This window comes from Nasonia vitripennis, chromosome 1, assembly GCF_009193385.2.
Source record: "Nasonia vitripennis strain AsymCx chromosome 1, Nvit_psr_1.1, whole genome shotgun sequence".
NCBI classification, from domain to species: Eukaryota; Metazoa; Arthropoda; class Insecta; order Hymenoptera; family Pteromalidae; genus Nasonia; species Nasonia vitripennis.
Window position 1 is genome coordinate 24,123,209 of NC_045757.1, and position 19,277 is coordinate 24,142,485.

General features: G+C 36.0%; 2 protein-coding genes across 6 annotated transcripts in view; both read right to left on the bottom strand.

Annotated features, from left to right (window-relative positions):
* Positions 1-234: 234 nt before the first annotated feature.
* The window catches only part of LOC100115209 (cell division cycle 42 homolog), a 37,507-nt gene continuing 18,464 nt past the window's right edge, over positions 235-19,277 (bottom strand). The window contains exons 1-6 of one of the 5 annotated variants that reach the window (XM_001600390.6): positions 2,977-4,294; positions 1,889-2,091; positions 1,686-1,795; positions 1,400-1,597; positions 1,103-1,251; positions 235-778 (exon numbers count right to left, since the gene is read on the bottom strand). In XM_001600390.6, the coding sequence (XP_001600440.1) occupies positions 1,162-1,251; positions 1,400-1,597; positions 1,686-1,795; positions 1,889-2,066 (576 nt within the window). In that variant the 5' untranslated portion in view covers positions 2,067-2,091; positions 2,977-4,294 and the 3' untranslated portion in view covers positions 235-778; positions 1,103-1,161. Of the gene's footprint in view, positions 779-1,102; positions 1,252-1,399; positions 1,598-1,685; positions 1,796-1,888; positions 2,092-2,466; positions 2,861-2,976; positions 7,846-19,277 lie in introns of those variants that run through there. The other 4 variants (XM_032597767.1, XM_032597762.1, XM_031921359.2 and 1 more) reach the window with 4 other exon arrangements.
* LOC100115827 (formylglycine-generating enzyme) lies at positions 14,120-16,110 on the bottom strand. Its single transcript, XM_001600391.6, has 4 exons — positions 15,310-16,110; positions 15,063-15,234; positions 14,797-14,980; positions 14,120-14,726 (listed from the first exon to the last, which is right to left on the bottom strand). Exons 1-4 carry the CDS (start codon positions 16,046-16,048, stop codon positions 14,571-14,573), a joined length of 1,251 nt encoding a protein of 416 aa, XP_001600441.2. The 5' UTR covers positions 16,049-16,110; the 3' UTR covers positions 14,120-14,570.

A 19,277-nucleotide genomic window follows, 5' to 3' on the forward strand; every position in this document is an offset into this window, starting at 1 on the left:
AATTTGATTATAATTGACATACTTTTTACGTATACGTAAAAATAAATCCAATTACAGTATTACACCGTGAAATTGAATTGGACTAAAAATATACTACACTGTAATCAACACAAATTTTTCACATAATCTATAAAAAATTACCATTAAATTAAATAAACAGTATAATTGTTGGTTATACAATTCATCTCAAATGTAAACGTGATACAAACTTTCAAATAAATACACGTGTAGACGAGCGGTTATAAAAATGTCTTGAAAATTTTATTACTCGCACAATATTGTTGTATAGCTCTTTCAGCTTGGGCGTTCAAGTAAATATACGCTCATTTACATGATTCTGTAGCGACAAATAGTGAGTTCGGTGTGTCCTCTTATCATTCAAACACATCTGGGTTTTGTGTATTCCGTTGTTGCAATAGCTGTAGTTCATTTCGTCGAATCGTTATACAAGCAATTATAATATATAATTATATAATTCATTTTGTACAAGTGTTTATACAAAAAATATAGAAATAGTCGGAGCCGACGCAAACGCGCGTGCGTCGCACATTATGCAGCTCCATAAAAAACGCATGCTTGATCATTTCGTGTAGTTTTTTTCTTTTTTTTAGGCTAATCGATTTATTAAAAAGATTCACATTAGTATATCTTATTACTTAAAAAATGCCTTATGTTTTTATTAAATATATGAGACACTTTCTCGCATTGCTTGCTAAAGTTGTTGCAGCTTGCTGTTCGTCTCTTTTATTAAGGTATAGATAAATCCGTTTATGCGATCCTAGAAAAATGCATTTCCTAGTTAAAATACATCTAAAAGTACTGGTTTTGATGCGTTAATAAAAGAAGCAAAAAAAATGTCAATAGCAACGCAATGAATAATTAATTAAATAAATAGGAAGGATCTCAAAGTAGCAAATTATCAAACCAAATTTTCACGATAATTTATGCAATTAAATATTCGCAAAGGCCAATAGCAAGCGGACGCGGACATATAAGAATAGGATTCGTGCGCGTCATTAAATACTTGATTTCAAATATAAAATTTAAATGAGGAAATTCATACGAGTGAGTAATTGGAAAAGCAAAATGTGACAGGACTTACAATGCAGTGCTTTTAGGGCCAATTGTTGAAGAATATGCTGAGCGTGTGCAGTGATTCTCCTACAAAACGATGCATCGCCTTCTCCTCACTGGTTCTGGGGGCTCGAGAGCTGCTAAGATCGCTTCGTCAAAAACGTTTTTTAGTCCTTTCTGCAATGATATGGAGAGCAATGAAACAATCAGTTATAACAGTAAGTACTTGATGTAAATTCTAAGAATAACGCTGTTTTAATGGCGTTATCTTGTCGGCAGATAAGCCTCGTTCTTACGCGTCGACAAAAGAAATCGCAACACAAACCTGCGTCAATGCACTGCACTCGACGTATTTCACAGCTTTAAGTTCCTTCGCTAGTTTCTCTCCCTGTTCTCCCGTTATAGGCTTCTGTTTGTTTTTCGCGAGCTTCTCGATGGTCGCCGCGTCGTCCCTCAGATCGATTTGCGTTCCGACCAGCAAGAACGGCGTCTTTTGACAGTGATGCGTTATTTCTGGCACCCACTGAAACAGACCATTTTTTCCTCACGTTAGATTCGATAAATTGGTTTTGATAAGAGTCACGCGATGGTGTGTCTGGTGCCTAGCTTACCTTCTCTTTTACGTTTTCAAAAGATGAAGGCGATACCACTGAAAAACAGACTAGAAAAACATCTGTTTGAGGATAGCTCAGTGGTCTAAGTCTATCATAATCTTCCTGACCTGTTGGCAAAGGTTTTCAAAAGTTTATGAGACTGAACAAGAAGCAGGGTTTTTGGAGTTACTTTTGTAAATCATAGTATAATTAATATCTACCAGCTGTATCAAAAAGTCCTAAAGTATAAGGCTCTCCTCCAATCATCACTGTGACTGCATAGTTGTCGAAGACTGTAGGTACATACTCGGAGGGAAATTTGTTCGTCGTGTAGGAAATCAGCAGGCAAGTTTTACCCACAGCTCCATCTCCGACCACCACGCACTTTATTGTCTGCATCTTGTATTCCTTATGTTTCTGTCACCTATTGAGAACAGAGGAAGGATCGGTTAGTTTCCTGGTAAAATATTATTTGTTTGAAAACATATCCCTATTTGAAGTGTCGAATAGCGCATTTTGACATTCAACAAACGCCAAGTTTCTCCTTGTTGTAATTGTATCACGGTGATGAGAAACAAATGTACAATAAAGTGGACTACTTTGTCCTCGATTAGATTTATATGAAGAGAAAAATACAGTTTGGAGTACTTCTATTGACGACTGTCAGTGGAATGATAAGCAACGATCTACAAATTTCCCCCAATACTGGACTGACGAGATACAAGCACAGAGTAAGAAACTTCATAGCAGAATCATAAAACAGTCCTCATTTGCACCAGCTCACAACTCCAAAACAAACCAAGACCATTGCGCCAGCTTGCACCAGTTGACAACTGTCTGGCACTCTCCCACTGAAACAAACTCTCCCGAAGCCCTTGCAATCCTTGCGAACATCATCCCCAAGGGGCACAGAACATCAGAAGCGGAAAAATCTCGCAAGCAGAACGCGAATTCCAGCGGGCGTTAGTCAGCTAGCCAGTCAGATCTGACAAAACGGCCCCCCGACTATGAGGTACGCATATGAGGTACGGCTCTCGGGAAAGCGATCCCGAAAAAATAGGCGAGGCATCGAAGAGACGACGACGAGAGCACGCACCGAGAGGTATGCACGTAGCCCGAGACGGCGGCGCATATAACGGCAAATCGCAGCGCGTGCGAGTGTTTTTTGGAGAAGCCATTTTGACGACAGGCGACGACCAAGTCGTGGCTGTGCACACGGATATATCGCCATAAGAGTAGCTGTCAGTCGTCCCGGGGATCAGGTCCCTACGCGGACACGCAGTGAGAGTCTGGCTGAGTTTTTGCCTACCGGTGTGCTGTAGTATACGGAGGACGTTGCTCTGGGGCGGTGGCGGCGGCGACCCGGGGCCACTCACTGGACACTATGGGCGTCGACACAAACACTCTCCGACTGACTACTGCTACAGCCGCTACAGGCTACTGCAACGCGCCGCGCACGCACACATATGGAGATACGGCAATGGCTCTCTACAAAGTACAGTCTACACTCGGCGTGTTGTGTATATAGTACACGTACGGCTACGGCTATATATAAGCTACTGACTATACTCGAGACTCTCGAGAGTGCGCTGGCTTCGAGTCAGTCGTTCGGTCTTCGGATTATGATATGAGGTGGACGACTCGATCGCTGCGTGCATGCGGCGGCCGTCTGCAGCGCGAGCGGCGAGCTGCACCTTTTCTCTCGCGACTCGCAGTGCCGCGACTGTGGCGCTACCTGTGCGGCCCGGGAAGTCGCGCAGATTCAAACTAGGCGTATTCACGTATTATTTATTGCTTCCTTCCTAAAGAAGCCTTGTAATAGTAAGTTTTAGAGTTTATGTAAAAAGCATGTAGGAAGTATGTTTTGAGAGACTGTCTTTTGAAATAAAATCGTGTACGCTACACCGAAAAATGTTTCGCGTACGCTACATATTAAACTTATATTATATTAGGTGTACCTGAAGGACTTTGCGTAATTAACTCTACAAAAAGAGCGTATTATACTTAGTAGCACAAGATCGGTACGTACTGTATAAGCGAAAAGAAGTAGAGGTTAATTTTTAAAGTTTTATTATTTTGACTTGCGTGGACAGAAAGTGATTATTGCTTTAGCACAATGGTAGTTGTGCGGATACTTTTATACATACACCATAACTTATGTTTATAAATCTTCACTTAAGCAAAAACATGATTATAATGATGGTTATTATAACTATACAGCACTTTAATTTCAAGTCATTTCGTGCAGCAGTTTCGGAGAAAAATTGAAAATTAACATTAAAAACCGAAAATTGTCGTTTTTATCCTAAGCAAAAACAATGTTTGTGTTAAGGCAATCCTGGTAGAAATCATTCTACCCCGACTGCAGTAACGGGCCACTAAATGTTATAAACGGCATTTCATAGTCTGCCACTGGTCAGTCCTGGCTAGGAAATAGAACGACTTTGACCAGGGAACACATAATATTGAAGGTGTCAAATAATTTGCAGCGGTTTTTTTACTGCTGTGTATTACTGCTCGCTGTCCTAAAGCTTAGAGAAGGTATTTTTAATCTATCAATATTAGTGCCTTTTTAAAAAACGTTTGAGATTTTGAGTTTCTATCAGAAATTAATTGAGATTTTTTTTTCAATTTCGAAATGAAAAGTGAGTATAGATCCCAAGCATTTATATTTATTTTCACGGCATATTCTAATTAAAACTTTATCTTAGCAGTGTCTTAGATACCAATTTGATTAATTAATATTAATTTCGATAAATAATGATTAAGTGAACATGAACATCATATTACACTTAATCTCGCTGATCGGCCACGTAACAGCCCTCCAACTAAACTACATCTAATCTCCGATTGGTCGCATGCCGCGCGCCTGTCGAGTTTCAGTCTAGTTTTAAGTTTTCAAAATGTTATAAAAATTATAAGCGTCTGTCTGAAGAAAATCCCGAGCGGGATGAGAGGGTCTTTATAGCTTTTTTAAAGAAGGGCTGTGCTTAGAGCAGGTATAGCGTAGCGCTAGCGCGCGCAAGTTTATTATGGCCCACGCCAGGCCTGTCCAGGCAGGCAGTCAGTCTCGCACAAGCGTCGACACGAGAAGTAGCGCTCTCGTACATTGTGATCGATGTATTGTATCGTTTGTGTAATTTTCCTCTTCTAATATTTTACCTTGAATAAAGTTCTAGCTTTCTTATATTTTAAATTCATCTTGTCAGCACCTTATTTTTGCACCCAGTCAACCGTGCAAAAAACACCGCCCCACCAGTTTTAGAGACACCCCACCCATGAAACTATAATATAAAAGGTCCCGTAAAGCAGCGGTAAGCTTAATTCAATTTCAGTCTACAAGGTAGCAACATCAGCGACAGCCTTTGATATAACTGTTCCAATACGGCTGGACAAAAACTTGTTCTCAGCGACTGTTTATTTAACAACGCACAGCTACCAGAATCTGCAAAGAGCCGCAAGAAGAAGGTAAAGAAACCACATCACTCAAAACCTTTATCGCCAAATCTGCTCTAATTTTTATAAATTCTAAACAAGTTCATCCGGACAGCAGCAAAAGAGTGTCACGATAATAATTTACACTAAAACTCCCACCTCAGAACTATTGCAAAATCAAGGCTACAAAAGAATTAGCTTGACAGAACACGCCGCTCGCTCGCTTTCAAAATAACTAATTCACACAATTATTTTACTTGAATTTTCAAGATTAGGATAATAAAATTTGAAATAATTGTGTTTCCTGACGTAGACTGCATAATTATAGTCTGAACAAATTTAGGAATGCGAGTATTGTCTGCATATACTTTTACTTACTCGCAATAGCCAAATTGAAAATTTAAATAGGTTCATTTATGCAATAACGTTTGCAGTTTTACTAATCAACTTGTAAAGATCTTTTTCATGCCTTAATAGTTTGTTCGTTTTGTATTGGACCGCATTTATCATATTTCAATAACTGAGTCACCGAAACAATATTTTACAAAAAGTCTGTAAGCAAACCCAATAGCATATCAACGGTCCTTTTAACATTACTAAATCGCCGGTTCCATCCAATTTACTGTCACGCCCTGCGAAGATGAATTGGGCACATTTCACAGAAAAGATTAATATTATGTTATGTTACAGTATTAGAAAAACTTGATGAGCCATTCTATGAGAATATTCAACAAATTTTGCCCTATTTTCAATCGCTAGTAACTTTTGACGTGGACAGCCATTTTCAACGATATTTATATTACGTAAATTTAAGATCTCAGGAGAAATAATGTTTACTCGGTCAGGTAATAAATTACCTGGTAAGCAATAAAGGCTGTTTTTTGGTAATTAGTAGAAGAAAAATAGTCAAAGTTTTCAATAAATTGCATGCAATCACTTTAAGATGAAGTAACACACCTATAACCAAATAATTTCAAAACATCGTTTACAATTTATTTGTGGTTTTTACAATTTATACATTATATCTCAAACGTATGACCACGATAAGCTAGACTCTGGGCATATTCAACATCGGGTTTCTGATCTACTGTAAAATGATCATGCTTGGTTTTTTTCCATTCTTTTGACGAATTATCAAGTCTAATAATAATAAGTTGCCATTGTTACAAAACGTTACATCGTTTGGTAGGCCATTAACAGTAGACGATTTGTCGTTTATAAGCGTATTAGGTACAGCTGGTAGTCTAGAAGTAGTCTAAAGACTGAATACTCATGAATTGTGTAGTTTTGGGAACAGCATCTGCATCCAACCCCATAAAATGTTCGTTCACTATACTTTCCTTGTTGTACGTATTGTCCAGTACCCTCTAACTCGAAATCTATTTTTTCATCTCTAAATTTTCTCAAAGAAGCAAAGGTATACTTTCTCCCCATAGAACAAAGTCTTCCAAATGCTCATTTAATTCATTTTGAATTGCTTGGTTAGCTAATTTAAAATAAATACCTATCGTATCGAATTTGATTGCATTATTGTTCAAACCTCGTCTAATATCAGACTTTACAGTTATTTCTTCTTCCTCTAATAGTTTTCTTATTGCATTTTTGTGTTCATTATTCTTCCACACGAAGAATGGCGAAGATCTATTGCCTTTACTGTTAAACGAAACTCTGCTACGTATGAATTCATCGTATTTGTTTATCGTTATTTCAGACGCTATTAATTTCGATTTTAAGATACTTATTTTTCTAGAAGATATTGCTACTAAGCTCTTAGTATCGTCTGATTTCAGTGAAGTAGGTAAATCAAATTCTGCTATAAAGTAATCTGCAAATGGATATATATGTTGCATGAATGCTTTTATACTCGTTTCATATTTTTCCAAAACGAGGTCGGATTGTATTATCCACTTCAGATCATCTACATCACGCCTGAGCACCTCATTTGATATTCGAATTCCATTTGCTCTATTGGAATTGATGTTCGCTATGTAATCGGCCAATTCTGCTTTATCGTGATAATATTCTATACGGTCATACATATTGATCATAATGGACATGCCTTCTTCCAATTTTTCTATGCACCGGGATTGGTCTCCTTGTACCTTAAATCCCTTCGTCAACTTTTGCATTTCAAGCTTCACATCTCTTAGAGTGCTTTGTATTTTCCATTTACTCACATCCAGAGCTGCGTGAGATTTACCTTGCAAATTACTTTCCATTTCGTTCACTTTATCTTCTATGTCTTTGCATATCGGTAAAATGATTTTGTAAATGCTTTGCTCGTATAACATTAATTCCCTTAATTTTTCATCTGCCTTTTCAATAGCAAGAGCCACCTAGTTTAATTTAACTTGATCCTTTTTTATTTGTTGGTAAAATTTTAATGGCACATGAATTATGCTGACAATATTCTGGACACGGTTTACTATCCGTAACTGTTTATCAATTTTCAGTAACTCGACTACATCTTTTCGCATATTGTAAATATTGTCTAAAGATGCAGCATCAAGAATATATACTTTTGCCATTTCATTTTCCAGATTTTTCCTAATCGTTTTTACTCTTTTATCAATATCATTTACATGTTCTGCTGGTTCTTTTTCCAAATATTTTTTTAATTCCACCTGTGCATCAGTCAGTTACTCTTTAAAAAGCGATTGTTTATCTTTCAGTTGTTCCGTTATTTTTGACGAGTAATTTTTCAATACCGACGGTAAAGTGGCCAAAGTTTCTGAACCTGCATCGCTTGAAGGATCCAACACTAATGATTCCATCAGCGTTAATCCTCCGCCAATAGCTGTTCCGGCGGCTGCACCGACAGGGCCTAAAAAGCTTAAAAACTGACTTGCCATTTTTGGAATGCCAAACAATATTTTTAATGTTAACGTATTCTATAATTTATGCTGTTGCTCTTCTAACTTTGTTTTTTCTTCTTTAGATGCGTTTTGTAAGGCTACGACCTTGTTGATCAGAAGCTCCATTTGATGATCGATTTTGTCAAATATATTATTCATTTCTGGATTAATTTGCGACTCAACAAACTCTTGAGCTTCGTTTATTTTTTGTGAAATTAATTTCTGATACTTTGTTTGTTCATCCTTTATCGATGTAATACTACTGAGATCTTCTAACCGATTAATTTCCTCTACTGTTTGGTCCAAATATCGTGGTAAATCCATAACAAGATCGTTGTCTGCATTATTGCTAATGATGTGAATCTTGCTCAAAGTGGTTGTGTACACATAACCAAGCGCCTTCTTATTATCATTCGTTAATTCCCCATTTTCGTATAGTTTATTTGCGTATTGAGCAGCTCTATGTAACAGTGATTCATAAAAAGGCAAAAGTGAAAGCTTTTTTCGTAGTTTGTAAAATTGATCTTCTAAGCCTTGCAATTCATTAACATATCCAAATACATTATATAAAATTTCTACAGACTTATGACTTTCTAAATCCTCTAAAAATATTCTTAGGAACGATTCCATAATGCTGTTGCTCAAATGATCTCTAACATAATTTATAGAACAGTGTGGCTAAAATCCGCTGTTAAGTCACGCCTATCTGTGACTAAATCAGTGCTTTTTTGCACTGTGTTTATCACACTCGCTACGCTCGTGCGCTAACCTCACGGTGCAAATAAGGACTACTTTAGTCACGAATAGGCGAGACTTGCGGATTTTAGCAGTCTGTGCTATAAAATTTTATTCGATACTCTTGACTTAAATGGTTCAGTTTTACACGGCGCTTAGCGCCCTCGCTACGCTCGGGTGCAAAAGAACCATTTAAGTCACACGTATCGTAATGTACTATTTATAGTCGTTAACTACAACAGAAGGCGCATGACTCAAAACCACTTCCGTTGGCTCTGCAATATTTTTATCATTCTTACCAAAAAGACCGCGCTGGCTTGAAAAACACTGTTTCAAATCCTCTCTGGATACAACAGTAAATCTGTAATCAGGTTTGGATGTATAATAACAAGTTATTGAAGCTTCAGACTGACCATCTAATATTAAAAGTTGTACTCTTTGCTTTCCTCCTACAGCTCCATTACCACCGGGACCACCAATTCCAGTTTTGCCTCTACCAGCAGCGATCAAGAATTTCGGATTCTCCGTTAGGTTTATAACTACAGCGTCCATTGAATTCCCTCCTTTTCCACCTACCCCGCCGTTGCCACCATCACCTCCACTAATACAATCATCTCCCCGTACCCACCAACGAGCGTCACATTGCTTGATTCTTAGCTCACTTATGCCCATCGGGACCTAGCTCTGTAAAATAACCAACAGTTTCATTTATTTTAGACTTTACGTCAAAGCCTGGTCCCCATGTAGGGTTCTCAGAATCTGTAGGAATCTGCGGTATCATTCCATCTTTTCCTTCTTTACCGTCACCCCCTTGTTGCCCCGGTCAACCATGTCCGCCTACAATAGAGAGTTTCAGATATTCACCACTTGCTACGTTTCGCGAAATGCTCAAGAAATTACCAGTTTTCCATCGTCTCCTTTGCTACCTGGAGCAATGCCATTTTTCGGCTTTTCAGGTCTTAGAGGCATTCCAGGACTTCCATTTAAAACTATACTTGGGTTTCCAATGATTTCCAAAGTCGGTGCTATTATAGAGAATTGTACTTGACCGCCAGTTTTATTTAAACTCGTATCTATAAATACTTTATTTAATGCAAAGATTTCAACGAATTTCGAGCTTTTACAATTTGATGAGATGACGTCCTTCAGTCTGATATAGTGTCCTTTTACGATTAAATTATCACCATCACAGGACGACTGAACGTTATGTTTAAGCGTTAAATTCAACAAATCCATGAAGATTTTCAATTTCGATTTGTTGAATTTCACATCTCTAATGTTGTGATACTCTCTTTCCATCTCTGCTTTGCTCATTGCATCTAAAAATTGTCTTATATATTCGAAAACTTTTTCTTGATCAGTAGGGTTTCTTACTATTTGAAGTTTCAAATTATCAGCCATGATCGAATACAGACGATAGTCTCGTTGTACCTTATATTTCGACAAAATATCATAAATGTTGATCAGAAAATTATACCATTTTTTTTAATCTTCTAAGAATTTAACTACATTTGTTAATCTACGAGCCCATGCTATGGGTTTCACTGCAGTTGATTGTCCATCCACTGCTTTTATAAATCTAAGATTTTACTACTAAATTGTGTAGATGATTCTTCGTGTCAGAAGATATGGTATAACCAAAATCGTTCCCCTCACATTGTTTGAATTTGATATTCTCATATATTATTTTTTTAACGAAGGTTTACGACTTTGAAGTAGCTTAACCTGGCTTAGTACTCCGACTCTATTAGGTCGTCTAAATATTCCTATGTTTGTCTATTCCTTCTGATTTTTATGCAAAAGAGCATCAACGAACTGTATTGCATGTTCATTAAATGTGTTAACTCCTTTTTTATAAGTTTCAGACAGAAGATGTTCTCTCAACCGCCTGAGAAAAGTAGCAATTGACTCTATGACACTTTGATCAGAACATAAAATAGGGTCGCCATTGTCGTCTTCCTCGTAAATATTATCAACTTTCGTCACTATCAAAGCTATGCTGTAATTGAATTTTTCAATATTTTTTATTATATCGACGGCGTTTCTTACCAAAAGGAGAAAACCACTTCTATCCACACTTTCTCTCACAGAAGCGTAGTCAGTGACGAAAACCATTTTGACTCTTTCAGCATGATTAGTTAATTTTTTGATAAAATATGTTGCAACTATGTCGTGTGCTGGGCTTCTAGTATCACTGAATCCGGGACAATCATAAAAAGGTGCATTTGTTTCCGTGTCCAATACTAAATCCGGATAAGTTGTACGTGAAGTAAATGTATCGTTGCTGATTTTTTCATTTCTATCTATGATTATGAATTCACTTGTTTTTATTAATGTTAAATCGTTATTGTATCCAGCGATGAATTGCGTAAAAGTACTTTTGCCTGAACCCGTTCTGCCCAGTACTAGTATTATATCCTTATTGGTGCTGTATATCGTATTAATTTCACCTTCCTGGAGAAGATCTAAAATATCCTGTGCTACACCTTCCTTTGTGTGGGAAGACGATATAATTGTCGACATTGTTGTGTGGAAATTTTAATATCCACGATCTGTAATAAAACTGTATTTTATTTGTATAGACTCGCGTGTTGATTTGAATTATTTAATTAGTGGTACTCACGGTTAGAATAGTTTATATACAGCTTTTTTGAAAGAAGTTGCTTTGGAGAAACTTTAATAATATTTGTCCTATTTTTGATGATGAAAGAAAGAGCCCTATATTTTATTCTGTACATAAAGAAATATTAAAAATTATTAATTTTGTTATATTTTTTTCGTTAATATGCGTGCATCACGTAGTATGTATGCAGGGCGTGCAAATTGGGCTATTTGAGGACGAGTTTGAAGTTTGTAGTACGAATGGAAGTGAGCGATTGCGTTTGAGCGATGAGTCAAAGTCAAGTACTGCAACCATATATATTGAGGTAATAAGTCCACTTAACATCCCTTGGTATGCAGATCATATTTTTTATAATGCGCGTATGTGTTTTCGGGGTTTTCGGCAGAGCTGCGATTTAACTATATTTGACACAGCAACCATGCATTTGCTCAAACATTGAATACGTGAAAATTAACGTTTATTTAAAGCGGAGAAAACTTTTGTGTAGCACACAAACGGTTTTTGTGTTTTTTATGTCTATTAATCGGGCCTAAAGTGACTCTTTTTTGACCGACGGGGAATGAAGAACGGAAATGCGGACAACAATAGTATATTGTGTACCAAGGGCGTAAAGTGGGCTTTTTTAGGCCGAGGGTGGAGTGCGCAATACGAGTCAAGGCGAGTTAGCGCGAGCCGAAGGTGAGGGCGTTTACGAGACACAGACGAGTACTGCAACCACACGAGGCCAAAAAGCCCGCTTAGCCCTTGGTGCACACCATATTTTTTGTAACACATGTACTGATTTTCGCGTTTTTAGAAAATTTTCTAAAGAATTCTAAAGTACTTTTGCGCCCGCTACTTGAAATTATATAAAATAACTTTTACGCCCGCTGGCCGGAAAACCATTACTTTTGTCCCTAATTTTAGGTCAAAAAAAAAACGCGAAAATTGTGCATGTATTACAAAAAGACTTTATTGTCAGCATTTAAAAAATGTTTTAATTTATTGTATATTTGTAATATAGTCCAACCAAAACGTCGTTGCCGTGTCAAAAAATAGTCACTGACGTGACTATATATATGTATGTATATACTATTAAATTTTGAATTTATTTTCATGTATTTTTAAAAAAGTCTGTTTACGTAAGAAGAAATTAGTTTTTATTACTACTTCTTCGATCCAGTATGACTTTTTTTTTAAATCCTCATGCCCACTGAGAAAAATCGACAAAGTAGAAATTACCATATACATATACAACATACAGTAATTTGAATTATGGTGATTACAAATTTTAAAGTAAATGTAACAATATTTTTGTAATTGTTATACTTAATTGTTTTAGTCAAATTTTTACAATAACTTTGAATATTTGGAACGTCAATCATATGACAAATTTTATGAGAAATCAAGAAATAAGCGTACCTGTAAGTAAACATACATATGTACATATACGTGACAAGTTGTCATGGCTGATAGTCTTAATATTTAAAGTTGTTGCATCCGGCGCGACTGTATTATACATGTTACACTCAATGGAAGATGATTTTGGGTGATACGTGCTTAAAATGGCGCATCATCAGCCTAATGGATTAATTTCTTAAATTCTAGCACTCCCTGAAACGTTTCAAAAAATGTTTAACCAGATTTAACTATTACTGAGTATACGCATGTATACATACATACATCTGTAATAAGTAAATTCTTCAAGAACAATATATGTATTGATTCCACTAAAATTGTATTCAAATCACTTCATATCGAATAAAATATATGAATGGTGGTTTAAAGAACATTCTTGCGCTTACCTTAAAGGCAGATGATCTTCATAATTGTTGATCAAAATTTCACTTTTCGGGTTACATGTAAAGATCGTAACAAACTACGAGCAATGCCTGTCGAGTAATAGAGTACATCTATATTTATAAGTATAGGATGACCAATTGAAGCGTCATTCTACTTTTTATGCGATTATGAAATGCGCTTAAAACATATTTTAACTGACACTGATATAGAAGCAATATATAATTCTAATACTACACATAGTTCTATGAAATACGATTTTAAAGTCTAAGTTGCGAACTGCGAAAAAATGTACGTACATGCATATGTAATTGTTCAGTGTGTGTATATATATATATATATATATATACAAACAACTTGGAGTTTTTAAGAAAATCAGCGATTTTTCCCATTTTTAAAATCCTTATAACTTTTGATCCGAGCGGTCAATTTTAACCACTCGGCCCTCAAATTAAAGCTCTTTTCTTCTAATTTCTTTTTTAAGAATCAGATTAAACATTTTACCGGTTTCATCAGCTATGTATATATGACAACGAAAAAGATCAAAAATCAGCTATAATTGATGGGCATATATATAACTGATCAAACAATTAAAATGTTGATCTAAAGTTTGAAAGCGAAAATAGAAGAAAATAGCTTTAATTTGAGTGCTGGATTGTTAAAATTTACCGCTCGGATCGAAAGTTATAAAGATTTTAAAAATGGGAAAAATCGCTGATTTTCGTAAAAGATCAAAGTTTTCATGATTTTTCGCTATTTTTAAGCCTAGACAACTTTTTACCCAGGCAACCATTTTTAACCCAGCAGCCCTCAAATTAGAGCTATCTTCTAATACTTCGATCGCAGTAGTTCAGACACTGAGTGGGTAAAGTTGAACCATGGCTAATTTTCGTTTATTTTTCCCGTCTATTGAATATGCACGCAATTTACCTTGTGCTCGTAAAGAATATCGATCGTGCCGATATTCTAGCCGTATGAATAATAAAAAAATCAACACTGGCACGTTAGTATCAAAGTAGACATGATCACATTATAATTTTGGCTCATTGTCCGTTTATTAAACTTATATAAGAACTTAATCTGACAACTCTGTAGAATAATTTATTTGTACAAAGAACTTTCGTGCACAGCCGAAATGTATATATCAAGTTTATCGGAACGCGAGATCATAATCTCCTCCATCTCAAAATAACAATTGGAATTTTATGAGTTTACTGCAGTTTCATGAAAAAATATCACTTTTACTTGAATACCTTCTCGTTTGCAAATTGGCTTACAACTACATGTAATTGTTTCAAAATATAGAGGCTTTATAATAACAGAGCCTACCATTCTTATCACTTTCATGTATAAATTACAAAACGATATAAAATTCATATTGCAGCATTCATAACAGTCACACAATATGTACATGTTAATGTTCAAATTGTAAAAGAATATAAAATGTTTATCAAACGATTTATAAAAGGTCATTGACTATGCTGAGACAGCACATCTGAAACCAAGGTTTCCTGCTGATGTGTCAGGTGTGTTTTGACTTCTTGCTGCACAGCGATATCTGTAGCAGTAGCTTTTATGACAAAGGTAAGATCCACCTTTCTTCACTTTATCAGACCCATTTGGTGCACCAGTCTAAAGAAAAAATTGAATTGAAATTCAATAACAGATCGTTTTTGCAAGTATTACAAATTGCATTAATTACAGGATTAGTTTGCTTTTCATCCGTATGTTTTGTCTTCCACCAGTCTGATGTCCACTCCCACACATTTCCAATGATATTGTGGACTCCATAAGCATTGGGCGGAAAGTATGACACTGGATTTGTACGATCAAATCCATCCTCTACTGTGTTGTTCAAAGGAAACTCTCCTTGCCAAATGTTTGTTCTACAATAGGAGGATGTCATTTGTTTAAAAAATGTTAATAATTCCATATACTTGAGTAAATTAAAACATTAGCAGTAAGTACCTGTGCTCATTATTTGGCATCAACTTATTTCCCCAAGGAAAAAGTCTATCATTAAGACCACCTCTGCAAGTGACCTCCCATTCCGCTTCAGTTGGCAATCTCTTCCCAATCCATTTGCAATAAGCCACTGCGTCATTCCATGACACATGAACAACAGGATGGTCCATTCTATCTGCAAACAATAGACATTCTCCTTCAGTTGAGGAACATCAAAGTCAAGCAAAATCATGACCTTAGAAAAAAATACCCTTAATGTTGGAATCACGCCCTTCAGGCTGACTCCAAACAGCACCTTTCACCGGCAGCCACCAAGGAGCCTGTGCCACAGCTTCCTTTATCTCATTCTTGATATCCTTGCTGAGCAATCCCTCGAAAACAAACGAGTCTCCAAACTTCTCAGCCTCTGTCTTATAGCTGCTTGCAGTGACAAACTCTTGAAAGTCTGCGTTACTCACTTCGTATTTGTCAATATAAAAACTACCCAGCTCTACTTCCCTCCTGGGTCCTTCCCCATCGGAAACAAAAACAGGATCATTGGTGCCAATGAAGTACGATCCACCCTTGATCCTCACCATGTTAGAGGTAAGATCCTTCTTGTAGATAGGTTTGATTATCTCGTCGTCAAGCTCATCCACCTTGTTGATAGGGCAGGAGCCTTGGTCCTGTCCATTCTGTCTATTCAAATTTTTACCGCAGCCGCAGTCTTTCTCATCACTAGCACCGTTGATGACAAGCACCGAAAACAGCACAACTAGCAGACAGACAAATGCTCGCGAAAAGGATAAACGCGTGCTGGTCCCCATTGTGTATATGTAACGTGCATCGACTGCGTGGCGAGTTACCTTGCACTCTGACATACAAATCGTACACTTGAGTCGACGCAGGACTCGTAGTGTAACTCTGCCTTTGCAAAAAATATAACTAAGTGTTGTGGGAGTGGATTTCACACAGCGGCGAGAGACTGAACACGGACAATATACATACATGCAGACATCGTAGCGGTAGGTTAGGTTAAGCAGTGTCGCCGGTCGTACATGACTAGCCGCGCGAAAAGTAGAACGCGTTCGTATATCGTCGCTCCCTACGAAGACTAGCAAAGTTCAGATTTTCCAGCAAAAAGTAGCGCAATTCAGATTTGTCGCGAAGACATTATTTTAAACATTTTTATAGAAAATACAATTTTTTAAATTTCCTCATTAATTTAACTTACTATAAAAATGTTTAAAATGTTTAAAATGTTAAAATTAAAAAAAAAAAAATCGGCAATCTGATTAATCTTGCCAATTTATTAGTTTTGCCTTAATAATATTTGTTTTTATCTGAAAAATAACAAATCTTTTCTTATAAAAAGGATCTGAATTGTGCTACTTTTCGCGGGAAAATGTTAACTGTGCTAGTTTTCGTAGGGAGCGACGGTATAAAAGAAAATTTTTTGATTGACGCTGCGGAAAATGAGCTCGATTTTCGCAATTTGGATTGGAATGACTCAGGTGTTTGGATGACGAAACTTTACATCAGTTTCTGCGGGTTGGCTATATTGCACGGCACACGTATACTTAAAAAATTATCGACACAGTAAGTACCAGTCTATCAGAGTGAATATTATATTGATATATCATCTCATTGTATTTTATGCCAACATTTTTAAGTCTTATGATAGAAGATCATGCTTACACAGTATGGAAAACCACCATATAAGTATATCGTCACCCCCTCTTATTTAACATCTCGCACCGAAAACGATTTCAGCTGATGTATATTATATACACACGCGTGTGCTACTGCGAACGGCCCCGCCGAGTCTTGCCACCTATTGGAATATAATTAAACCCGTGACACCAGTTGATATATCCCTTCATTTTGTTTGTTTATAACAGAAGAGAAATAAACACTGTGATATATGGCATAGCTGTATTCATTATCTAGAATATTATTAAACATTAAATTTAATAAATATTTAATATTATGATATATATGTGTACTGTTTAGTGCTGCAAGTTTAAAATTTAATTATTATGTGCAACAGGAGACTATGGATAATTAAAGTCGTGGAAATTATTTCGGCGAGTAGGTTTACAGCTTTATATTTGTATGCATTAAATGCTTATCTTATAACAGTGCGAGTTATTATTCATAAAATTAAAAGAAGACTATTTCGGCTTGCAGAAGAATCTTTTTTACAACTTGACACGGACTTTATATAAAAATGCGTCTGCAGCTGAATCTGCTCTATACATAATCTACCTAGCATACATATTTCATGCACACTCATGCAGAATATTTTACATTCAAAAAAAGTTTTTCAAGAAAAGTTCACGCAAGCTCTGCAAGAGAAGCTGCAGAAAGTATGCAGAAAATATGCATGTCAGGCTGCAGCTTCGGATACAGATTCAGCTGCAGGCGTTTTTCGTAAGGCTGTAAAGCCCCGCCATATAAGGCTAAGTGGGATTTTAGACCACTCGCCTTTGGATCGTATGACTCCGCACGCACACGGTCTGAAAAAGTCCACTTTATGCCCTCGGTACATCAACCAAATTAGTGTGTGTGTATATATATATACTGTTTTTCTAGAAGTTTGGAAATACAAAATACCCCGTGGCGGATGTGCGAAGCTTTTGGTACGACACCCCCTTAATGTTATATATCTGATAAAATCCTGTCCTCGCTATACCTATATTATGGTTTATCATTATTATCAATAAATATTTTTTTTACATTCATATCATTTTTAAAATCACGCTACACTTAAAATCTCGTCAGAGTATTTTTCTAAAAGAAAAGAACTTTCCATACTCACAAATGTATGGAACTACATACTTATTATATTTATAGCATGATTTACCTACGCACATACACACACGCGCGCATACACGCAATTGCATAAGTTTGTTACAGAATTTTAACACCAAGTACTAGAGCGTAGCTATATGAAAACACTTAGTATTAAAATTAATGCCGCTATTATATAAGGAGTCCATCAAGATGCAGGCACTCAACTCGGGGCTACATTGTAAAATACTATCATATACCATATTTGTGTAACTATTAGCATATCTGAGAAAAATCACAAATTTGGTGAACTACCTTAAGTCTTAAAAGTATACTGAACAAAAAATAATAGGAAACTGTTTAATTTCAAGCATACATAGCAGCAAAAACTTCTTCGCCGGTATCAATTATTAGTTGTCCTGGCCAATTAAAATAAAACATATACACTATGATAGCAACCCAAACTGGAATTAATCTTATTAACGCGAAATAGTTGTGTATATTGATAACCACCTGTAAGATAAAAACACGATTGACAAAAATAAAAAGTATTGTTTTTGGTTGCACATGCATCAACAATATCTGGTATCATTATTATATTAATATACATACGTCAATTGTAAAAATACTGAAACCCGACAAAAGGCATGAATATAAAAAGAAGGGATATAAGTCATACGTATTGTCAATACTTTCAATGTACCTGAAACCAGTAATAATACTTTCATTATCGCGATATACATTCTTTAAAAGTATATCAATTAATTTAAAAATTGATGTATATAGTTATATACAAGTATACTAAACTGAAGAGACCTGTTGTGCAAAAGGATACAATTCACTATATAATTATGTATGCATGCATTGTCTGTTCGACTGGATATTGCCTGGTCGAAAAATTTAGATGATTGATTAAATCGATACCTAAAATGATAGAATAATATTCAAATTATTTGTATATATATGTATGCGCGCGCGCGCGTGTGTGTGTGTTCAATGTTCATGTTCAAGATGCTAATTCATTTAAACAATGTTTTTTTTAAAGATGTCCCCAATATGGATATTCTTAGCTATTTTTTGGGAGTAACTTTTAATTGACGTGATGACAATTTGATTCCGAAATTTCTCCGTGTTCTCTACAAGGAGATAATAACTGGCTGAAGTCAAACCTGTTATTTGAAAAATCTGCATAAATGTGTAAAGTTAATCTTATACAAGTATGTAAAAAGTTGCGTCCAGTGTAGATAATCTTGCAATTTTCCCGGTAGACATTTTACCATTTCCGCACGGAGAGAAATGTATCACTAAAAATTACTATATTTTCTTTTAATCGGGAGACAAACTCAACCTATGCAGAAAATATAGTATGTTTGTGTGAATATTTACTATACATTCATCAAAAATTATCGACAGAGCTAAAAAATTCGTTGTAATTTAACCCGACGA

Bases quoted from the DNA above. Each gene is read 5' to 3' on its own strand.
- LOC100115827 (XM_001600391.6), bottom strand. From the start codon at position 16,048: ATGTATGTATATTGTCCGTGTTCAGTCTCTCGCCGCTGTGTGAAATCC. The intron at 14,981-15,062 runs GTACTTACTGCT...CTCCTATTGTAG, and splicing joins ATGCCAAATAATGAGCACAG to AACAAACATTTGGCAAGGAG. The intron at 14,727-14,796 runs GTAATTAATGCA...TTTTTTCTTTAG, and splicing joins ATGAAAAGCAAACTAATCCT to ACTGGTGCACCAAATGGGTC.